The sequence below is a fragment of the Typha latifolia genome, chromosome 6, assembly GCF_019914945.1.
Source record: "Typha latifolia isolate L0001 chromosome 6, TyphaL0001v2, whole genome shotgun sequence".
In the NCBI taxonomy this organism is placed as follows: Eukaryota; Viridiplantae; Streptophyta; class Magnoliopsida; order Poales; family Typhaceae; genus Typha; species Typha latifolia.
The window spans coordinates 3361120-3379877 of NC_133091.1; the positions used below are offsets into that span (position 1 = coordinate 3361120).

The following is an 18758-nucleotide window of genomic DNA, read 5'->3' on the forward strand; positions in this document are numbered from 1 at the left end:
CTTGTCAAATAGTAGTTGATATACCACGTGGAAAACATTCATTCCAGCTTCTACCAAATCAATAGTTCAAGAAGAAGGATTGGAGCTCAGCAACATTGAGATGGATTTTTATTTATTATTTATTTTTGATCTTTTTAAAATTTATGAGGTAAAAAATAATTTTGAGCGTGTATCTAACCCACAAAATAAAATGCAAGAATATTAGATCAACCCAAGATGTGGACTTATGACTATGTTAGTACAACTTTTTTTTTTTTTCAGTTTAGTACAACTTAAAATGCAGTACTAATTGATTTGATTCAAAATGTAAATATATTAACATTATCAGATTAATACGTCGGTATGCATCGGATCGGATAGAAAGAAAAAGTGACAGACTATTTCTTTGTTCTTATCTGCTTGAAATAAGCAAATATGATTTTAATTTGATTTCAGAACATATATACAATAACAAACTATGAAATTTTATACAATTTTGATCATAATTTGATGATGATCTTAGATGATATTCTTCTACTCTTCGAAGAGTATATAATGGGGTCACAAATGGCTGATGATGATGATGGTATTTGTGGCATAGTTTGATGTGTTACATTTTGTGTAACAACCTGCCCAAAAATAAATTTAATTAATTTTTGGGCACGACGACTTGCGTGGTGAGGCGCCACGTGCCCACCGTCGCTGCCGCAGCCAATCGATCGCGGTGGGCCCCGGCGCCGGCGTCCTCCACCTTCTCTCTCTTCCCCTCGGCGGCCCGGGTCCATTTAGGTATTTCTGTATTAATTAATACAAATAGTTTTAGACATTATTTATTTTAATAATAATATATATTCATCAATATGATTATTGTTAATTATAATTAATTAATGATTAATTAGGCTATAAATTATTATACATAAATATAGGTAATACTTATATTTATTTACTTATATGTATATTAGATTAATAGATAGATTTGTAAATTATAATTAATAGATTTCTATTCTAATATTTTTATGATATACATTTTAAGTAATTCTATTAATTTATTATATATTATTATTCTGCAACAAATAAAATACTAGGCTTATTTAGTTATTTATTTATTATCTTATCGAGTAAAGACTACATAGTCCCTAATTAATCAAGATAGAATATGAATTATAAAATTAATTATAATTAGACATTGTCTATATTTATAGTTATTTAGCCTTTTATTTTATAATTATATATTTAGAAATATTCTTATATAAAAAGAAACTGACATATTATCCTTATACTATAATTAGTATTTTATGATAATAGTATAATTATAGTATTTGAATCGTATCTATAGATAGATTTAGTTATGTAATAAAAAATTAAAACGAAGTGATTCTAAATCTAATAAACTTTTATATTTTACTTGAATTAATTCGAATTAGATAAAGGACTAACTTCATGCTACTTAAATATTTTCAGATTCTGAACCCTCTTATTTGAGACCCCGTGGACATTGCTACGTGGTTTAGGCTTAAACTCTTAGCGCATTTTTAATCTTTTGTTTATATTATTTAACTCTCTTATAGTTCTAATTTATGTACAACGGTTAGCTTCTCTAATCAAAATTGATGATGAAGATAATTCTATTTAAAATTTATATTATCCCTTTTTGGAAGGTATGCAATATTCAAGATGTAAAAGTGGGAGATTAGAGTGAAAGAAGCATAAAAGCTAGAGAATTTTCAAACACAAGTATACATACATATAATTGAATGTTGCAAAATATATTAAAATTAACGTATATAATTGCAGATAGTTAGAACTATATAAAAAGGTTGGTCCAACTACAATAAGTCTTAATATTTATTTTCTAATAAAACTAGTGAAAACAATAGTGTGCCAGAGTAGGTGATCATTAATTTCTCATATAATTTTATTTTAAAGTCTTGAAAGGGAATCATTTTAATTTTGTCACCTACTTGAATTATTGGATGTGGAGGGATCTGCAAATGCCCATTAGATTGTAGAATATCTTCTTGTCTTTTGTCATACAATTCGTGTCAATTAACATCATAATAAACAGGGCTTGGAGTAGAGGATTTTCCTCCTCGCATCGCCGGCAACAACATCTTGGCTAGGGGAAGGGAGCAAATCCCCTTTCCCTCTCTCCCTCAAAATCTCTGTTGTGTAGCTCCTTCGCTACTCCCTAGAGCCATCTCTCTGCTCCCTCCCCCTCGTCATCGTAGTGCGTTGACCACACCTTCGCCTCTCTACTCCCCCGGATCGCTCCTAGCTACGGCCAAGCTAGCTTACTCACTCGACGTAGCCACCCTCGGCTCCGATTGGCTCAACCGCTATTGCACCCTCACCTCGGCCTCCACCCTCTCCCCTTGGCACCGTCGTTCACCCACCCCCCGCACGGATCCACTCCCCACCGCACTCGGCACTCGGCACTTGGCCCCTACATCACACGCTTTATTACTGCCACTTCGCATCAGTGCTACTCCCTTAGCCCCGTCGACTTCGTAAGTGCCAAACTTTTGAGGATACCAATGACGGCAGCTGTTGCCAGTGTCATCTTGGTTTTCTCCTATTTTAGGCTTGTTTTTAGGACGAATGTTCTATCTCTTTTGTTTTCCTACAAGATTGCTCAAATGAGAGGCTAGTTTCCAGGACAGATGTCCTATCTATTTTGTTTTCCTACAAGATTCCAGGACGGATGTCCTATCTCTTTTGTTTTCCTACAAGATTCCAGGACGGATGTCCTATCTCTTTTGTTTTCCTACAAGATTCCAACACAAATGTCCTATGAGGATTGATGTCCTATTTCCTTTCTTTGTATATGTCTTATTTCCCTTCTTCTTGTCCTATTTCCTTTCTTTGTATATGTCCTATTTCCCTTCTTGTCCTATTTTCTTTCTTTATATATGTCCTATTTCTCTTTTTTTGTGTCTTATTTCTCTTCTTTGTATCTTTGTATCAAGTTATAACAATTTACAAAGATGAATGAAACATCATCAGTCAACGGTTGGCAATGCAATTTGAGAAATTATCATGAGCTGTAGTCGCTGATTGAGAAAAATTCCACAGCTTAGAACAACATTTTATATAATAATACTGAGTTGAATATCCACAGATCCTTTCGAGAAAGAAAAAAAATAAAAACAGAGAAAAAAATATTTGAACATCCTCATTGTATAACCAAGAGGGCGAATAGATAAGCAAAATCACGAGTAAGGTCAGGGTAATCAATAAATCTTTGCATGGATATGGGCATACTAGAAGATAAATCATACATCTCATAAAACTGTTAGAGAAGAAATTGGCAAGTAAATTTCAATCAACAAAGGCTTTAGATTACAGCAACGGTTAGTAGCCATTCAGTGCCAACTACAGATATTCCTGATAAGGAGATCATTGCAGTAGTTTATCCAATTCATTTAATACATCAAAGACCGACTCTAATTGACCATAGAGGAGTTTATTTTACTCAACATTCTCACTATTTCAGTCACCCATCTGATGATTTCATGAAACTAAAGATACAATAGTACCTCTAAAACCTACTATACAACTGATAGTCACTTGGGGGAAGGATTTGCTGTCCACTTTCACTTCTTAGCTTTTTTTGGTGCCCTGCAACAAAATATAATATAAACTCGGATAACTAAATCATCACAATAGCATCAATTACAGAATAACTAACAAGAAAAAGTAATGAACCCTACTCTGCAGCTGGAGCAGGAGGTGCTCGCTCTCCCGGCCCCTGTTTACATGGAATATACAAGTAATCAGTTCCTCATTGAGGTAATCATTCAATTAGTGGAAAAAAATTTCTTGGCCACTAAGTGGTAAAGTTCGTTAATTATGATGCTCAGAATGCTACTACTGAACTGTCACTGAAAGGAAACGGCAAAAGTATGTGTGACGAGTTCCCAATTCTGTAATTTTTCCCATTCATCATTTTCCTCCAGAAATAATTCTCATTTATGTCCACAACAGATAAAACAGGTGGCTGATACTGAGAAACAATAGATAGAAAAACGGTTTAGCCTCATGTCTTATTCAAAAAAATTACCAAACTGTTCAAGTTGTTTCTCTATCTAAGTCCCTCATTCAGTCCAATTATATACCTTGGAGTGAAGTTACAATTTGCAGAATCTATAGAGAGCAACTTAAGTCCCTGATTATTCCATAGATGACCTACAGTCCTTCAAACTAATTCAAAATCAAAAGCATAATATTCTAGTATTCTCTTCTTTATGCAAGTAAAAAACAAGGCCAAGTGTAACTATAGGTTTCTGCATTGCTAGCGCTGAAATCTCAAAAGTCCTACTCTAAAAGCCCAAATTCATATAAATGGTACTTACATTTCTGGTGGTCTGTGTTTATCATAAGACTAAGCAAGTGCATTATCAACATCTCAGAAGCTTCTAATTAAAAAGGTTCCAGGAAAACCACACAGCATCAAAAAGTAAATGACAAATTGAGCATATGAATAGAAATAGAAATTCACAGTAACAGACTACAAAATCTGCACATTATTCAAAACTACCAGGAACTGATTATGTGCATTAGGAAGTACAAGCTTGTACTAATAATGTAGAATTGCAATGAAGAAAAAAAAATTTACCAGGCATGAACACTTCTAAGAAGCAACGCAGTTCATTAAACATTTGAACAAACTATGAGACAACAAGGATCTTATTTCACCTGAGCCAAACGTTCCTCCCTCCTAGCAATCTTCCTTTCCCTGCTTGCCTTGCTCTTGGCACGCTTAGCTTCAAATTGGTCAGACAAAGTCTTTTCTCTTGCTTTCTCAGCTTTGGATTTGTGAATGCTCTCCATCAGCACTCTCTTGTTCTTAAATACATTACCTTTCACCTTCATGTACATGTCATGATACATGTGTTTGTCAATCTTCTTTGACTCCCGATACTTCCGCAGCAAACGCCTCAAGACACGCATTCTCCTCATCCAAAGGACCTTAGTGGGGAGCCTAGCTTCTCTTGTGCCTCTCCGCTTACCTACAGTGTCAGAAAGCATAGCAAGTTAAATAACAATTCAATGGCACATGGATTCATAGAATATAAGCACTGTATAAGTAATGGTCATTTCAATGTATACCTTCTAAAATACCTCATTTCTGTACCAATATGGTCAATGCATGAATACGCCAAGAAACTCTTCTTGCATTGACACTCATTAGTACCCTTCTTGATGCCCCCCCAAAATTACTAGCTCTAATCATCTAATAAAAATCAATATTTTGAAAAATGGCCTCGGTTTGCGGAAGGTCATCCCACCGCAAAGGCAGCAGCAATTAGCAGAATAGCAAACATAAAAGACTAGCAAGTGGTAATCACTAATCACAAGCATTAATCTACAAATACTAATCATATTCTTGCAGAATATAAATAGTAATTCACAATAGTAATCTCTCTTAGGCTCTCATCAGCGTAGCAGTTAGCAAACATACATGCAGAAAAACATTTAAAAATAACACCTATTCTGCTGATTAAAAAATTATAAAATTTAAAATTTAAAAATAATAGCACAAACTGCCAAGGCAGACAGCCAAAACCGCAAGGTGAACTACGCACCTTTTGGGAGCCACCATTGTTTGCAACCATCTTTCGAAGCAGTGTTTAAGACTTTAAACAATTTGCAAACATACAATGGCATTTCCTTCTTTTTTTACATTTAAATGGTCCAAACGTTTTAATTTTAACATGTCATTCTCAAAAACTAAACTGAAGGTAACCATGCATAAAGAAAAGGTTCCCAGAACTATAGATACAAGTATGGAACTTATAAGAGCACGCACATAAATAAGAGACATTAGATGGATATACACACCAAGAAAAAAAAAAAACAGCAGTAAACTTACCATAACCAGAATGGCGCCCTTTCCTCTTGGCCTCCAAGGCTCGCCTTGCACGAGATCGCGAGTGAATTTTCATCGGTTTCTTGATGATGAATCCATCCTTCACAAGCTTCCGGATATTCTGGCCTGCACCAACAATCAAATTGTATCTGTAATCTAGATTATTAAGAACTAACAAAATGCCAATAAAGAAGATACTTTGACACGAACTTCTTATACTCCACACTACAAGATTAAACTCTATCCAAAACATCTCCGAATACAACATCATGCACATCATATTTCTACTTCTGTTCTCGAACACAAACCAGCAACTTACGTTCTAGAACAGATCGAAAACATGCCAACGGATGGATACAAGATCGAAAGATGCAAACTTGATGAAAACCCAAGTAATAAAATAATCAGAATCAGCCAAAAAGTCGCGAGAAAAGGGAGAAGGGAGAGCTTACGTGAGTTGGCCATGGAGATCTCGTTGACCTCATTGGGATCAAGCCAGACCTTGCCGCGGCCGCACGCGAGAACGCTCGCGGCGAGCCGCTTCTGCAGCTTGAGCGACACCATCGCCTCTCCTCGATCTTGATGTCAATCGCTCGATTCGGTGGAGGAGGAGAAGAACGAAAGGCGGCGGAGCGAGAAGCTTATATCTTATCGCTAAGAATCTCGCTAGGGCTTGCGCAAGGGCAAAACTGTAATTTAACTGCCAGTAACCAAGCTACTAATAGAATTTTTATTAGAATTAAATACATTTTATTTTATTTCCTGTATCTATATCACTTAACAGACCTCTTTTTATAATTAACTTGAAACTAATGACCTCATTAATATAGTATTTAAAATTACTAAAATATCTTTAAGTATTTTTGTTACACACTTATATATCGGGAGAGAGAGATTTTTATTTAAACAACAATTCTAAACACCTCTGACTTCTGATTTTTATACCTAATTAAAAATAAATTTTAATTTATTTCTTAATTTATATGAACCTCCAATATGTTGTAATATATCTACTTAGTTTGTGGATGGTATTTTAGCACTATCTTCTTGATTCATATAAATCTTAAATAGCCCGATAAGTGTTTATTAATCAGCTTAATAGAGATCTAATTATGATTAAGATTCTCAAGAGTATAATAGTAATGCAAAAAAAATTAAAAAGTATTGCCGGTTTAATAGGTAATTTTTTTAATATATTACCCTAGACACTATTTTTTGATAATTATATTATCTTAATAATCTATTAAGTAAAAGACATATATATTATTAACTTAGAGAAATACTATATATATTATAATAAAAGTATTAATATCTTTTTATAATTAACATAATGAAAGTTTAATTAATTCTATCTCTTTGATTATTTTTAATTATTTATATAGTTATTGATATCTTTTTATATTTAATTTGATAAAAGTTTAATTAAAATTTATCTCTTTGATTATTTTTTATTATTTACATATATTTTAAATTAGTTTAAGATTAATTAAAATTAAGTGTAATAACAAGTAGAGATAGAAAATTATACTTAAATTAAAGTCTCTCTCTAAAGAATAAAATTTAAATTATTTAATAATAAATGATATCTCTTATAATTAAGGCATAATTATTAAAAAAAAGTACACTAATATGCTCATTTTTGTAATATGGTTTTGTACGTAATACTCGTTTTAAAACTGGCTATTATAATCGTTAAATTAATATTATAAATTTTAGAGGGGTATTAAATTATTTGTCTAAAATAATTACCTGTACAAAAGAATCACCGAGAAAGAGAACCGAAGAAAACAATTTGGACCAAGAGATACTCTCTCTCCCTCTCTCCTCCCAATTTCGTGTCCACCTTTCCTTCCTTACAACGAAGAGAGAGAAAATAAAAGGAGGAACTCCTCTTCCTCTTCCTCTCTCGATCTCGATCTCGATCTCGATCTCGAACGTCCGAACTCCGAAGACCGTGCCCTAACCTAAATCAACCCATGGAATTCTCCGCCGCCATCTCCGATCCCCTCTCCATCGGAATCTCCGCCACCACCCACGCCAGCGCTGCCGTCTCCTCCAAGTTACTCCTCCTCCGCCACCACCATTCCCCCTCCTCCTCCACCACGGTCCGCTCCAACCCTTGCCCCCCCGTCATCCCCCGCACGCTCCTCCGCCGATCCCGCCGCACCCGCCGGATATCCCTCACCGACGGGGGAGACGACGCCTTCTCCGGGGACGGCGACGGAGACGACGGCCCGTTCGGCGGAGGCGGCGGAGGATCCGGTTGGGGATTTGGCGGCGGTGGCGGATCAGGATGGTACGGGTCGGATCCGCCGCCTTCGCCGACTCCGTCGTCGTCCGATCCAGCGTTCGATCTCGTGTACGAGATCATGTGCTGGATCGCCCTCTCCAATTGCACCCACTTCGCTTTTAAGAAGGTGGCTAAATTGCTCGCGGGAAGGGGAAAGGTGGTTCCTTTGCGGTTGGTGCCATCCATGTGTTGAAGAAGAAAAAAATCGGTGCTCTACTTGACTCCTATGTAAATATGTGTATAATTTCTCTTCTTTATTCGTTTCATGTGTACGAATCGTTGTTCGACTACATTGTTCATATCTCAACTAATCTAATGGAAGTAAGAAAAATATTCGTTAAATTACTTGAATTTTGAACCTTGAAGGATTTAAAAAAGCTAATGTTACAAGTTTAACTGCCTATGATTGAGAATTAGTTCTGCCATTAATTCAACTTCTTCATGTTGGCATTCATAACTAGTAAGCAAAACCATTGTCTTTTGATTTCTAGGTTTGTATCTCATCCATCTGCATGCTTAATTATTGCTTCTTCTCTGATGCTCTAGCTCAAAACCTTTTCTGATTTGAACTAATTTTTTTTTAATGAACCTTTCTAATATATCTTCTAGCACTTGCATTTATGTATCATTTGGAAGTTGTAAACTTTCCTTTGTCAACGCTTTCCTTGGACCCACCCATCTTTGTGTTAGTGAACATCCTTCTGGTATTCAATGAAAAGGTATTCTCTATCTGTAAAACTATGTGCACTAAAATTAGAGGATCAAGTGTTGGACTAGTCTTTGTCAAGATCTTTATGAGTTTTGATAGTTAAATTGTGAATTCTTGATGGAGGAGTTTCTTAGTGCCTGCAATTGCCAGCCATTTTGGGCCACTCCATCTGAGACATGGCCTGTGGAAGCTTTGATTTAAGCTTGCTGCTCATGGTTCTTTTTAAAGTTTGCAACTGATGATAGGTTTCAAGAATATCAAAACAGGTTTTTCAGTTCTAACAACTGAAGCTTTTAAATAGAGCAATTGGTAAGTCAATGAGATATCAAATAGAGGTTCTAAGTTTGAATCTTATCGGGTGGTACCATTTTTTAACCGCTCAAATAGGTGAGTTAGCTGACGGAGTAATGGAGTCTAGGAAACAATTAATTGAAGCAAATCTTCTCTTTTACTTGGTCTTACCGTAGACCTGAAGGTTTGCTTTGATTTTTGTTTTTTGTTTCCTTCATAGAAGTCATTCTATATTTTGATGTAGTTCATTTGATGTCAACTGCTCTTAAAATCTCCTGACCTAAATTTTATATGGGACTTGTGATCTTTTAAGTATGGTTTTGATGTCAATTATAAAGGGTGACCTAATCACACGGCTCGCATCAATCCAGGTTTTTTTCACTGATTTCAGAGAAAACTTTTACACGTAACTTGACTGACAGCAAAATGTTTAAAAAGATAAATAAATAAGTGAAAAGTTAACTGATGCCATTAGAATTCGAATCCGGATAAGTATCTTTAATTATTTGAGCAATATCTCATTGTCATATACTAACAGTTTTATGATTCCTCAGAGTAATTCCATCAATGTGTTTGGTCTCAAAACCTTCCTTTCTTCTATGAGAAAATTGTTTCATCTCAAATTCTTGTTTTAAGATCTCAGAAAGTTATGCAGACAGTTGAAAATCCTGAATATAATAGAATAAGAAATCGAAGACATTCCCCCCATTGCCCCTTTTAAAATTATGGGTGAGAAGCAAAATTATAGATATAAAAATTGCATCTTCTTACGTAAATTCTAAGAAGGGAATATAAGCGAAGTTTTTGAAGAAATTGCATCTAAAAGTTGAGCATATAAATGTAAGTGGCGAGTCTTACCATCACACCAAGTGATGTATTTTTAGAAATACCAGCAGGGTTGTAAAACATGCTTGATAGTTTGCTTGCCCAAAGATGAATTGCTCATTCTGCATAAGTTTAGCTCATGATCCATCAAAGTCAATTATAAGACGCTTTCTACTTCTCAAGATCATTATATCTTCAATATCTCACCTGGTACTCTAGATTTTAGAAGCTCTTCCTAGATAATAGTAAGAGTGTGTTTGGTTACTAGAAAATAGAATTCACTGAAGTGATTCTAAAAGTCAAAAGAAGAAAGTGAAGTCATTTTTGATAAATAAGAAACTTTACTTTTTTTAATTAATTTTTGCAAACAAATATTAAAAGTAGAGAAAATTTGAAAACAGATACTTCCTTCAATTACTTTCTAGCAACCAACCACCCTGACTTAGATTATTATATGAGGTGTACACAACTTAAAGCAGTCTAATTATGGGATCTAGCAAGCACAAATTTGGATTCCTTATTGAGATCTGTACAATAAATGCTGTACATCAATCATACATTGCAGCCGCCATCATCTTTTCCAAGCTTGTCGACTAATAATTCAATCATCTGTATATACTTAGGCATGTAATGTTCTCTAATCATATTTCTTGCTAATCGAATCTTACCGTACAACTCCCTTGGAGTTTCATAAATGCCAAGGATTTCGTTTGCCGTGGCATCCTCACCAGAATTCGCATCCGGTGCTGTGGCAGGCAGCGCAACCATGTGTATGATTCTTCCTGGAGGGTATAACTGCTGGCTCGTCTGATCATTTTCTGAAGATTCTTTCAGCGATAAAGCATCCTCTTCTCCTGGCTCTTTCCTAATAGCAGCTTCTTTGCCTTCCTCATGCTGGTGAAGATCATTTTCCAATCCAACAAGCAATGTATATTCGCCCATTTCTTCTGCTGATATCGAAGAGCATACATGACCATCTTGAGGTAGCTCACCGTCTTCCTTATCTGACTCTCGATGGTCTGAGGCCTTAGAACAACCAGAAACCTGCTCAGGCTTGGCTGCTTCACAGTTGAATTTGTCGACTTCGACATCTTTAATCATTCTGTCGGATGTGATAGTAGGTCCAGACAAGTCGTCCGGATTTGGGTTTGTCGCAGAGCTAGCCCGACGGCGTGCACCAATAATGCATGACCAGCAAGAGAGACCAGACTTGCTACTTTCTGTGACATCTTTCTGCTTCATTACAGCCTGAAATACCAAATATTGGATTTGTACATGCAATTAGATAATTAACTCTAGCCACAGTTTTCAAAAATTTATAAGATGCATCTTTCTCTTCTCATTCAGTTATGACGTCTTCAATAATAGAAACAATGAATATTGGTAGCTTGCATTAATACTTTTACTCTCTAACGCAACATCATATAAGCTCATGACCACATATTGGTGTTAACCTACTCTTCTTCTTCTTCTTCTTCTTCTTTTCACTTTGTTACCAGAGGCAGCATAACAAAATATGTATGAAGTGTTTTAAACAAAATATCATTGCATCATTATGGCTTGCTAGTTGTCATTCTTAAGCAGAAATTTCGGTGATTCTTAGTATTATACCTCAGAATTGCTGGATACATGGGGTGCAACAATATCAGCATCTATAATCTTACATCTTGAACTGGATATGAACGGTATATGTGACCGTATGAAGGTCACAGAGCAATTTACGATGTTCAAGAATCTCGTTCGCTGAATTTGATCTCTTAGATCACTCAACCATGGTGATACCGTGACCTGCATAAAGAATTGAAAAAAAAAACAACTTAGAACAAAAGAAAAGGCAGATAGAAATTGTTCACTTTTAGGTACTTATGACTCTTTAACCATAGGAAAAACATACTATATTACTGAAGTCGTACATACTGAAAGAAGGAAAAAGAAGAGATTCATACATTACTAAATAAGGGCTATCTCGGCATCAATATGTTTTGTTTTTGTTCATTGATTTTTCTTACCAGTTGCGATTTCTCTCATCTGCAAAGGAAACATAATCAGGGGATGTTTGCAATCACCTATTTTAACTGTCCGTGTGCATATAATCGAACCAACAAAAATGGTTAAACGTAGCACAAAAGAGAACACAACTTCTTGGTCATGTTCCCCTTACAACATTACTTGCTTCCTTTTCAAGAAGTAATGATGTATGCTGTCTCCAAATAGTGCAACCAAATGGTAGTGACAATACTGAAGATTTAAGAACTAAGATGGAGTTGGAACGATACCATTTTAAGATTAGCGCCTGAAAATGGAGACATAGATTACGAACTAGCTAGGAAAGAAAACTATGATAGAGCTGGATTGCTATAGTTAAAGAAGCCTCTGAGGCGCATATAAAAGAATCTCTTAGGAAGCAACAAGGTCCTGCAGTGAAGGAACTATTCAACAAGAAACAACTGCAAGAGAGGCATTACAATGCACAACAATAGGACAACACCTCAGGAAATTGGCTGAGGTTAACACGTACCAAGTAAGAAGCAAGACCCTTGTATGAAAAGGTAGTGACATCTTTTACTGAGGACTAGAAAAGAAGGGAGATATCTGATTTGCTGGGACCAAAGTCAAGATATGGTACAGAAAAGCTTGAAGTAAAACTGGGATTGTTATTAACAATATGATTGGCCCAAAGGATATCAAGAAACCAACCCCCAACAATTATGAGTTATGACAATGGGTTCATGTTTACAAGCAGATATTTGAAAATGTGTACAACAGTAAGCTCTCTTTCCAACATATCACTACTGAAAACAAAAAAACTTAGTAAAGCTCAATAATCTGTTTGGTATAACCATATTGCAGCAGTAATGCCAAACCTGATGAACAACATGTAAAAACTCTGAATTAAGCTTATTAGCATGTAGTTGCTAGATGCACCATGATCTTCAACTTCTATTGGTTCATCGACAGAGAAAATACTGTGAAAAATAGCAGAGAACAACTGCCGTATACGACAAGTATTATAAATGTGTTCACATTTAATTTGCACCATCTTCAAAGCATTTTTAACCAAAATGGTTAAGTTTAGCTTCTCTATTCTACCAAAAAGATGTAAATGAACAATGAAGAAAGCAACTTTCGCATTACGGGTCAGCAAGGAAATGGGAACGACGGCTTAAAAGTAATAGATAAAATATTTCTCAATGACAATTAAATCAATGTTATTACCTGTCAATTCAAACTTTTTGGTACTTTTCAATCCTCATTTATTCATCAAGAATGAAGTACTAATCATTCACATGCTCATATGAGCCAAATTTCTAATTGATCTCCAATGTGGACTAAAGCATGAGACAGGACACAATCTCACTCGTGTAAGAGGTTGCAATAGAGTTAGTTTTGCAGCCTGCAGCAATTCAATCCAATAAAAGTTGCAAATGGAAACTGATTATTTTCCTCTTAATGAACAGAAATAAGCAACACAAAATACTGCAACCAAAATAAGTTCAGCATGAAGATTCATATAACTATGAAGTAAAGAATCATGCAGCTAATGTTTCTTAAAGCAACTATAGAATGTAATGGCAATTCTTTACATCAGAAGCAGTGTTATCATGGAGGTACCTCAGACCGAAGGTTGTCAGCAGAAACTTTTGAAAATGTCGGCACCAGGTCAGTTTTATTGACAAGAGAAGTTATGAACTCTTTCCCTGACTCCGCTAACTCCCATGTCATGCAAGCAGCTAAGAGCACCAAATATTTTCAAAGTTAAGAGAGCAGATCTTTGTACATAATTTTTTTGCATATAGATTTTACGACATATAAAATTATTTAAAGTTTATCATGAATATCCTAAATATTTCTGTACTTGCAGGAAGTTGAGTTGGAAATCAGGATTCAGAAGCATAAAAAAATATACACAAGCTAGCAAATTGTGTTATGAAGGTCTCCATGTCTCAGACCACATCGATCAATAATTTGGTGGGATAAGTGCTGGACTTAACAGGACTATGTACTTGCCATCGTTTTCATCAACAAATCCAACCAACTAGCTAGCCGGTTAGGTTCCCTCCAGATCTAGCTGGATCGAGCATGAACCAAGCCAAGCAAGTGATTCTGTAACATGTGCTGGCATGTATGGTGCTGTGGCAACACAGTACGTGTCATGGAGTGGCATGCCTTATGTAATGCCAGGCCAAACAGGTGTTTCCATAATATATGCCAGATAGTGTACATGTCTCTAGCACAAACCATGTCAACTGGCACTTAGATAGATCCATCCTACAAAGTAGTGGACTTAGTTTGGACTTTGTGAATTATAGTTGCTTCCTTTGCAGAATTACAAAAAAAGAAGTTAATTAATAAAAAGAAATTTGCGAGTAAAACATGAACTAGATTACCATGTTGAAACCAAATACATCACATGTTAAAGATTTTAGTAAGACATTATAAGTGAAATGAATATATAGAGAGGATAAGGCAAAATGTTACGTAAACATATTTGCCTATAAATTTAGTATAGCCAAAATAAGATGTTAAAGTATCCAGAAGGTACGTGCCTGGACCAAATGCCACACATGTGCATGACGAGAATTTGTCACATTCGCGAAGAATATATGTTAAAATTGCTGCAATCCCAGCACCCATAGAATGACCAATGATCTAAATCAAAAGAAAAGTAGAAAACAATGTGCTTTTGAGTTAGAAAAATATCAGATCTAATAGAAACATCATGTTCCCATATTATAGTACATAGATCAGATGAAAATAATCAAAATGACGACAACATCTAAGTTAACAGTAAAAAGACTACAAAAAGGTTTTACTCTAAAGTCACAATAGTAAATATTTATGGTTTGTCTATTGAAGTTACGTGATCCCCTAATGGTCAGAAGAAACTGTATTCTATTAGAAAAGAACAAAGAGTAAGAGAAACAACCACTATCATGGTATTTGAAAATTAAAACTCATTGCATCTCTTTGTATGTCAGCTATTTCTTTTACTTCAGATTAATAAAGTCAAAGAAGTGTAAAACTACAAATATTCATCCCTGGGCATGTTAATTACGAGAACTTATGGAAGTATAGGAAATAAACAATATATGGCAATATTGCCAATTGTCAAGTTCTATCAGAAGCATGAGATTCATTCAACATGATAAAGTCCAGTATTTGATTTTAGTTTATGAAGATGCAAATTTGAGGCCAATGAAATGATGAACCTAGATAATTAAAAGCCTAAAAGGGACCTGGACACAATTTCACCCAGATGTCCTTGAGATCAACATAAAAAAATTAAAATTTAAAATGTTATGTTCCCACTTCCCCGATATGATAAGAGGCTGCTCCGATTCAGATGAAGAACAAGAAAATTATAACATAGAGTCAACCACAACAATACCCTTGAAATTTTTTTGGCTTCATCCAAACATGTCGGCACCAATTGTTCAAAAATTCACAATTGACCTGAAAATTAGGCTTCCAAACTTCAAAATAGGTCTTATATATAATTGTTATACAATTCCCAAGAAACAGGTCAACAATAGGGCAACCCATATTTGGGAAGATTCCAAGAATAATATCCCAAAAGGCAAATGCAGTATGCGCTAGTTAAGGGACTTCATAGCACATATGCAATATTCATACACATGCAGATGCATATGAGTTTAATATTTAATAGTATTCATGTTGGTACGTATAATGATATATGCAAAGGGAGTTGGAAGGCACATGAAATAAAAGATCTTGAAGAGGAAAATGAAGACAAAGACCTCCTTATATTTGTCTAGCAATATTTGTAGTTAAATAGAAAAACACGCATAAGCGGTTCCCAATGTGGGCACATGGACAGCCTCTTAGAAACCTTTCAAGAATAATCCTCAGACACCAAGCAAACATTTTCTCGACATCAAATCTTTGAAATGTTTCTAACCTAAGGAAAATCATGCAAAGAAAGGGCCTTGAAAGAAAATTTATCTTACACTTTTTTTTCTTTTTCTGAACACAAACCCTAAGGCTCTGCTTCATTATGAAAAAAGAACCTTATCCTTTCAGTTAAACATTTGCAATCAAGAGTAACCAACAGTTCCTCAAGACACACAAATGACCCAGACAAAGGAGAAAGTAAAAGGACAACAACTTTTTATTTGAGAACTTCATGAGCGCAAGAAAGTTAAAGAGTAAAGAAAATGGTTCAGTTTTGCTCATAATGGAATCTATAAATATCCAGAATTTCAGTTATATTACATATATTGATTTTAACAATATGTGTGGAAATAATTAAGTTTTGCATAAATTAAATCAAAATCACTTAATTTGACAGTGAAGGTGCCCCCATGTACCATTTTGTGGTGTAATTCAAGATAGAGGAGTACCCTCTCTACTAATGAGGGCAAGGTTGCAGAAATCTGGCCCTTGTAGACCATGCCTCGAGTCTCATGCACTAGGGCTCCTTTTCTATGTAGTAAATAAAATAGTAGGCCAATACATTTAAAGATTAAAATAGTTTACCTTGATTTTGTACTCTGGAAATTGACTGACTGCCTTATCAAGGGAGGGAATAGAACATTTTGCAATCCAACGAGCTGCAGCAACCATCCCACAGTGAGCATATCCTAAGACTAAATTGCTGACCTTGCCTTCATGTAGAATTATATGATGAAATGGAACCTCCGCACTAGTTGCTGCTGTCAGTCTATCTTTAAAAACTTATAGCCCCCGAATAAAAAGCAAAAAACATTTGGAACTTCTATCACATACAATTGTGAAAGAAGGCTTCAGTAGCTGCATAGAGTTAAGCCGATGTACAAAATGTCAAAAGAAGACATGCTATACACTTGTCCTTTCAAACTTCAAATTAAAAAAGATCAATACATGATCTGCGCCTAAGAAATTCTCACAGAAAATAGACTGATTCAGAGTTAACAATACTTACGCACCCTCGCCTTAGACTTCTGAAGAAGAACATCATCCTTTGAGTATCCACCAAACTCCAAAAACACTGGAAATTGTTTCTTTGAGAAATACATACAAAGGTTCAAGTATCTTAGGAGAAGAATCAGCTCATTCATAATATCATGGCCTTTCAGTTGTATACAATTGCTTCCAGCATACACATGCTGCAGATTACCCTGAAGCAAAGAAAACAAATATTACCTTTTGATCTGGCTCATTTCTTGTTAGATGTCAGAATGAATATACTGCCTGATAACTGTTATCATTACATTATCTCCTAGAAGTCTAGAAAAACTAAAATATCCGGCCAGGAAAAGGGTTCGGGTCAAAATATTCTAGTACAGACCAGATTTCGACTGAGATCAGTTTCAAATTCACAATGTCTAATGGGAACTGACCGCAGTGGTACAAACTGAGTGGTTAGTTGACAGTCGTGGCAATGAGAAAAACCAATACTTTTAGCTATAAGTAGGTGGAACAGAACAAAATCATACAGATACACTAAATAAATCTCTTTTCCCCTTTTGTTTCTTTGATGCCTATTAAGTCATATTTCATAATCAGAAACTCCATTGTTTTTAAGTTTTGCATTAGTAAAAAAACAAGATATAGGTTAGACATAAGGAGCAATATGTAAGGTAAAGGACATATTCAGAAGCTTGGATCCAGTTAGCTGTTTGCTAGCATTGCAATAGGGATGTCATTAAGATGCCTAACCAAACTGATCGATGAAGTCGCTAAAAGAGTAGGTCATGGGATCCCATTCAACTCAAAAGCTAATACTATAGTTATGAACTCATTTTATCTCCCAAAGAAATCAAGAAAGAGAGAGACATAAAGGAGAAATAGGAAAATTATCATATTTCCCTAATTCAACACCCTTTCTATGCCTGACGAAGTTTTATATGATTAAGTCTCATTCACATAAAAATAAATCCAACCACTATGATCAAATTTTCTCAACAACCAAAGGACCTTGTTATATCGAAGGGATGTCCTTTCTTAGCTAGATTTACTTACCCAATGAGTCAGCACGTATTTTTTTCAAGATCGGTTGACACTGCATTGACTATTAGTAATAGAAAGAATATTTTCAAGAAAGAGTTGATCCACCTGGTCAACACATTGTTCCTAGGACTTTCCAAATTGACCTACCATAGACAACTAGAAGTACCTCTCTAACACCAAAAGTATTTTCTACATAAACAATTAAACTAAAAATTCAAATTGGAACGCAGCAAAATGAATACCATAATCGGAAATCAATTTGTGGATGGATCCAAATCGGGGCTTCGAATCCAACTGACCTGCTGCTTCATATAATACTTGATCCCGAACGCGATCTCCCCGAGGGTCCACTTCCCGAGGGTCTCCGCGTACGTGGACCTCACCGTCTTCGCCGCGATCGTCACCGCCTCCCTACACGTCGCCGGCGGCCTATCCGGCCACCGCCCGAACCCCTTCTTCCTCCTCTTCTCCTCCCTCCTCCTCCTGCTCTGCTCTTTCCTCTCCTCCGCCTCTTCCAATAGCCACCTCCGCCCCTCCTCGCCCCCTTCCTCCTTCGCCACCTCCGCCGCCGCCGACAGCCGCCCGCTACATAGAAGGTACAGCAGCACCGACGTGCCGACGGCCGCCGCCATCCCCGACGCAGACATCGGAGCTTGCCGGCCGGCGAAATCCCTAAGGGACTGCCGCCTCTAGGGTTTCGATTCGAGATGTTTTGGCGCGCGATCCGGCCCAAGGGGGGAGGAGATTCAGGAGATTTGGCTGCGCGATCGCCTTCTCTCTCATTCTAAATCAAGAGCCGTTGCGTAACGAGACGAGCCGGTGTTTTTCTAATGTACCTAAACTAA

The 18758-nt window shown here is 36.1% G+C and overlaps 2 protein-coding genes and 1 pseudogene across 2 annotated transcripts; 1 reads left to right on the forward strand and 2 right to left on the reverse strand.

Moving 5' to 3' along the window:
* Positions 1-3295: 3295 nt before the first annotated feature.
* LOC140790913 (large ribosomal subunit protein eL19y-like) lies at positions 3296-6614 on the reverse strand. The gene is made up of 5 exons (XM_073141224.1): positions 6301-6614; positions 5852-5974; positions 4675-4988; positions 3690-3727; positions 3296-3597 (listed from the first exon to the last, which is right to left on the reverse strand). The coding sequence occupies exons 1-5, from the start codon at positions 6410-6412 to the stop codon at positions 3573-3575; spliced, it is 612 nt and encodes a 203-aa protein (XP_072997325.1). The 5' UTR covers positions 6413-6614; the 3' UTR covers positions 3296-3572.
* Positions 6615-7637: 1023 nt separating this feature from the next.
* Positions 7638-10854, forward strand: LOC140790854 (uncharacterized). Its single transcript, XM_073141148.1, has 2 exons — positions 7638-8346; positions 10719-10854. The coding sequence occupies exon 1, from the start codon at positions 7825-7827 to the stop codon at positions 8329-8331; it is 507 nt and encodes a 168-aa protein (XP_072997249.1). The 5' UTR covers positions 7638-7824; the 3' UTR covers positions 8332-8346; positions 10719-10854.
* Positions 10448-18711, reverse strand: LOC140790853 (uncharacterized; annotated as a pseudogene).
* Between the last annotated feature and the right edge of the window lie 47 nt (positions 18712-18758).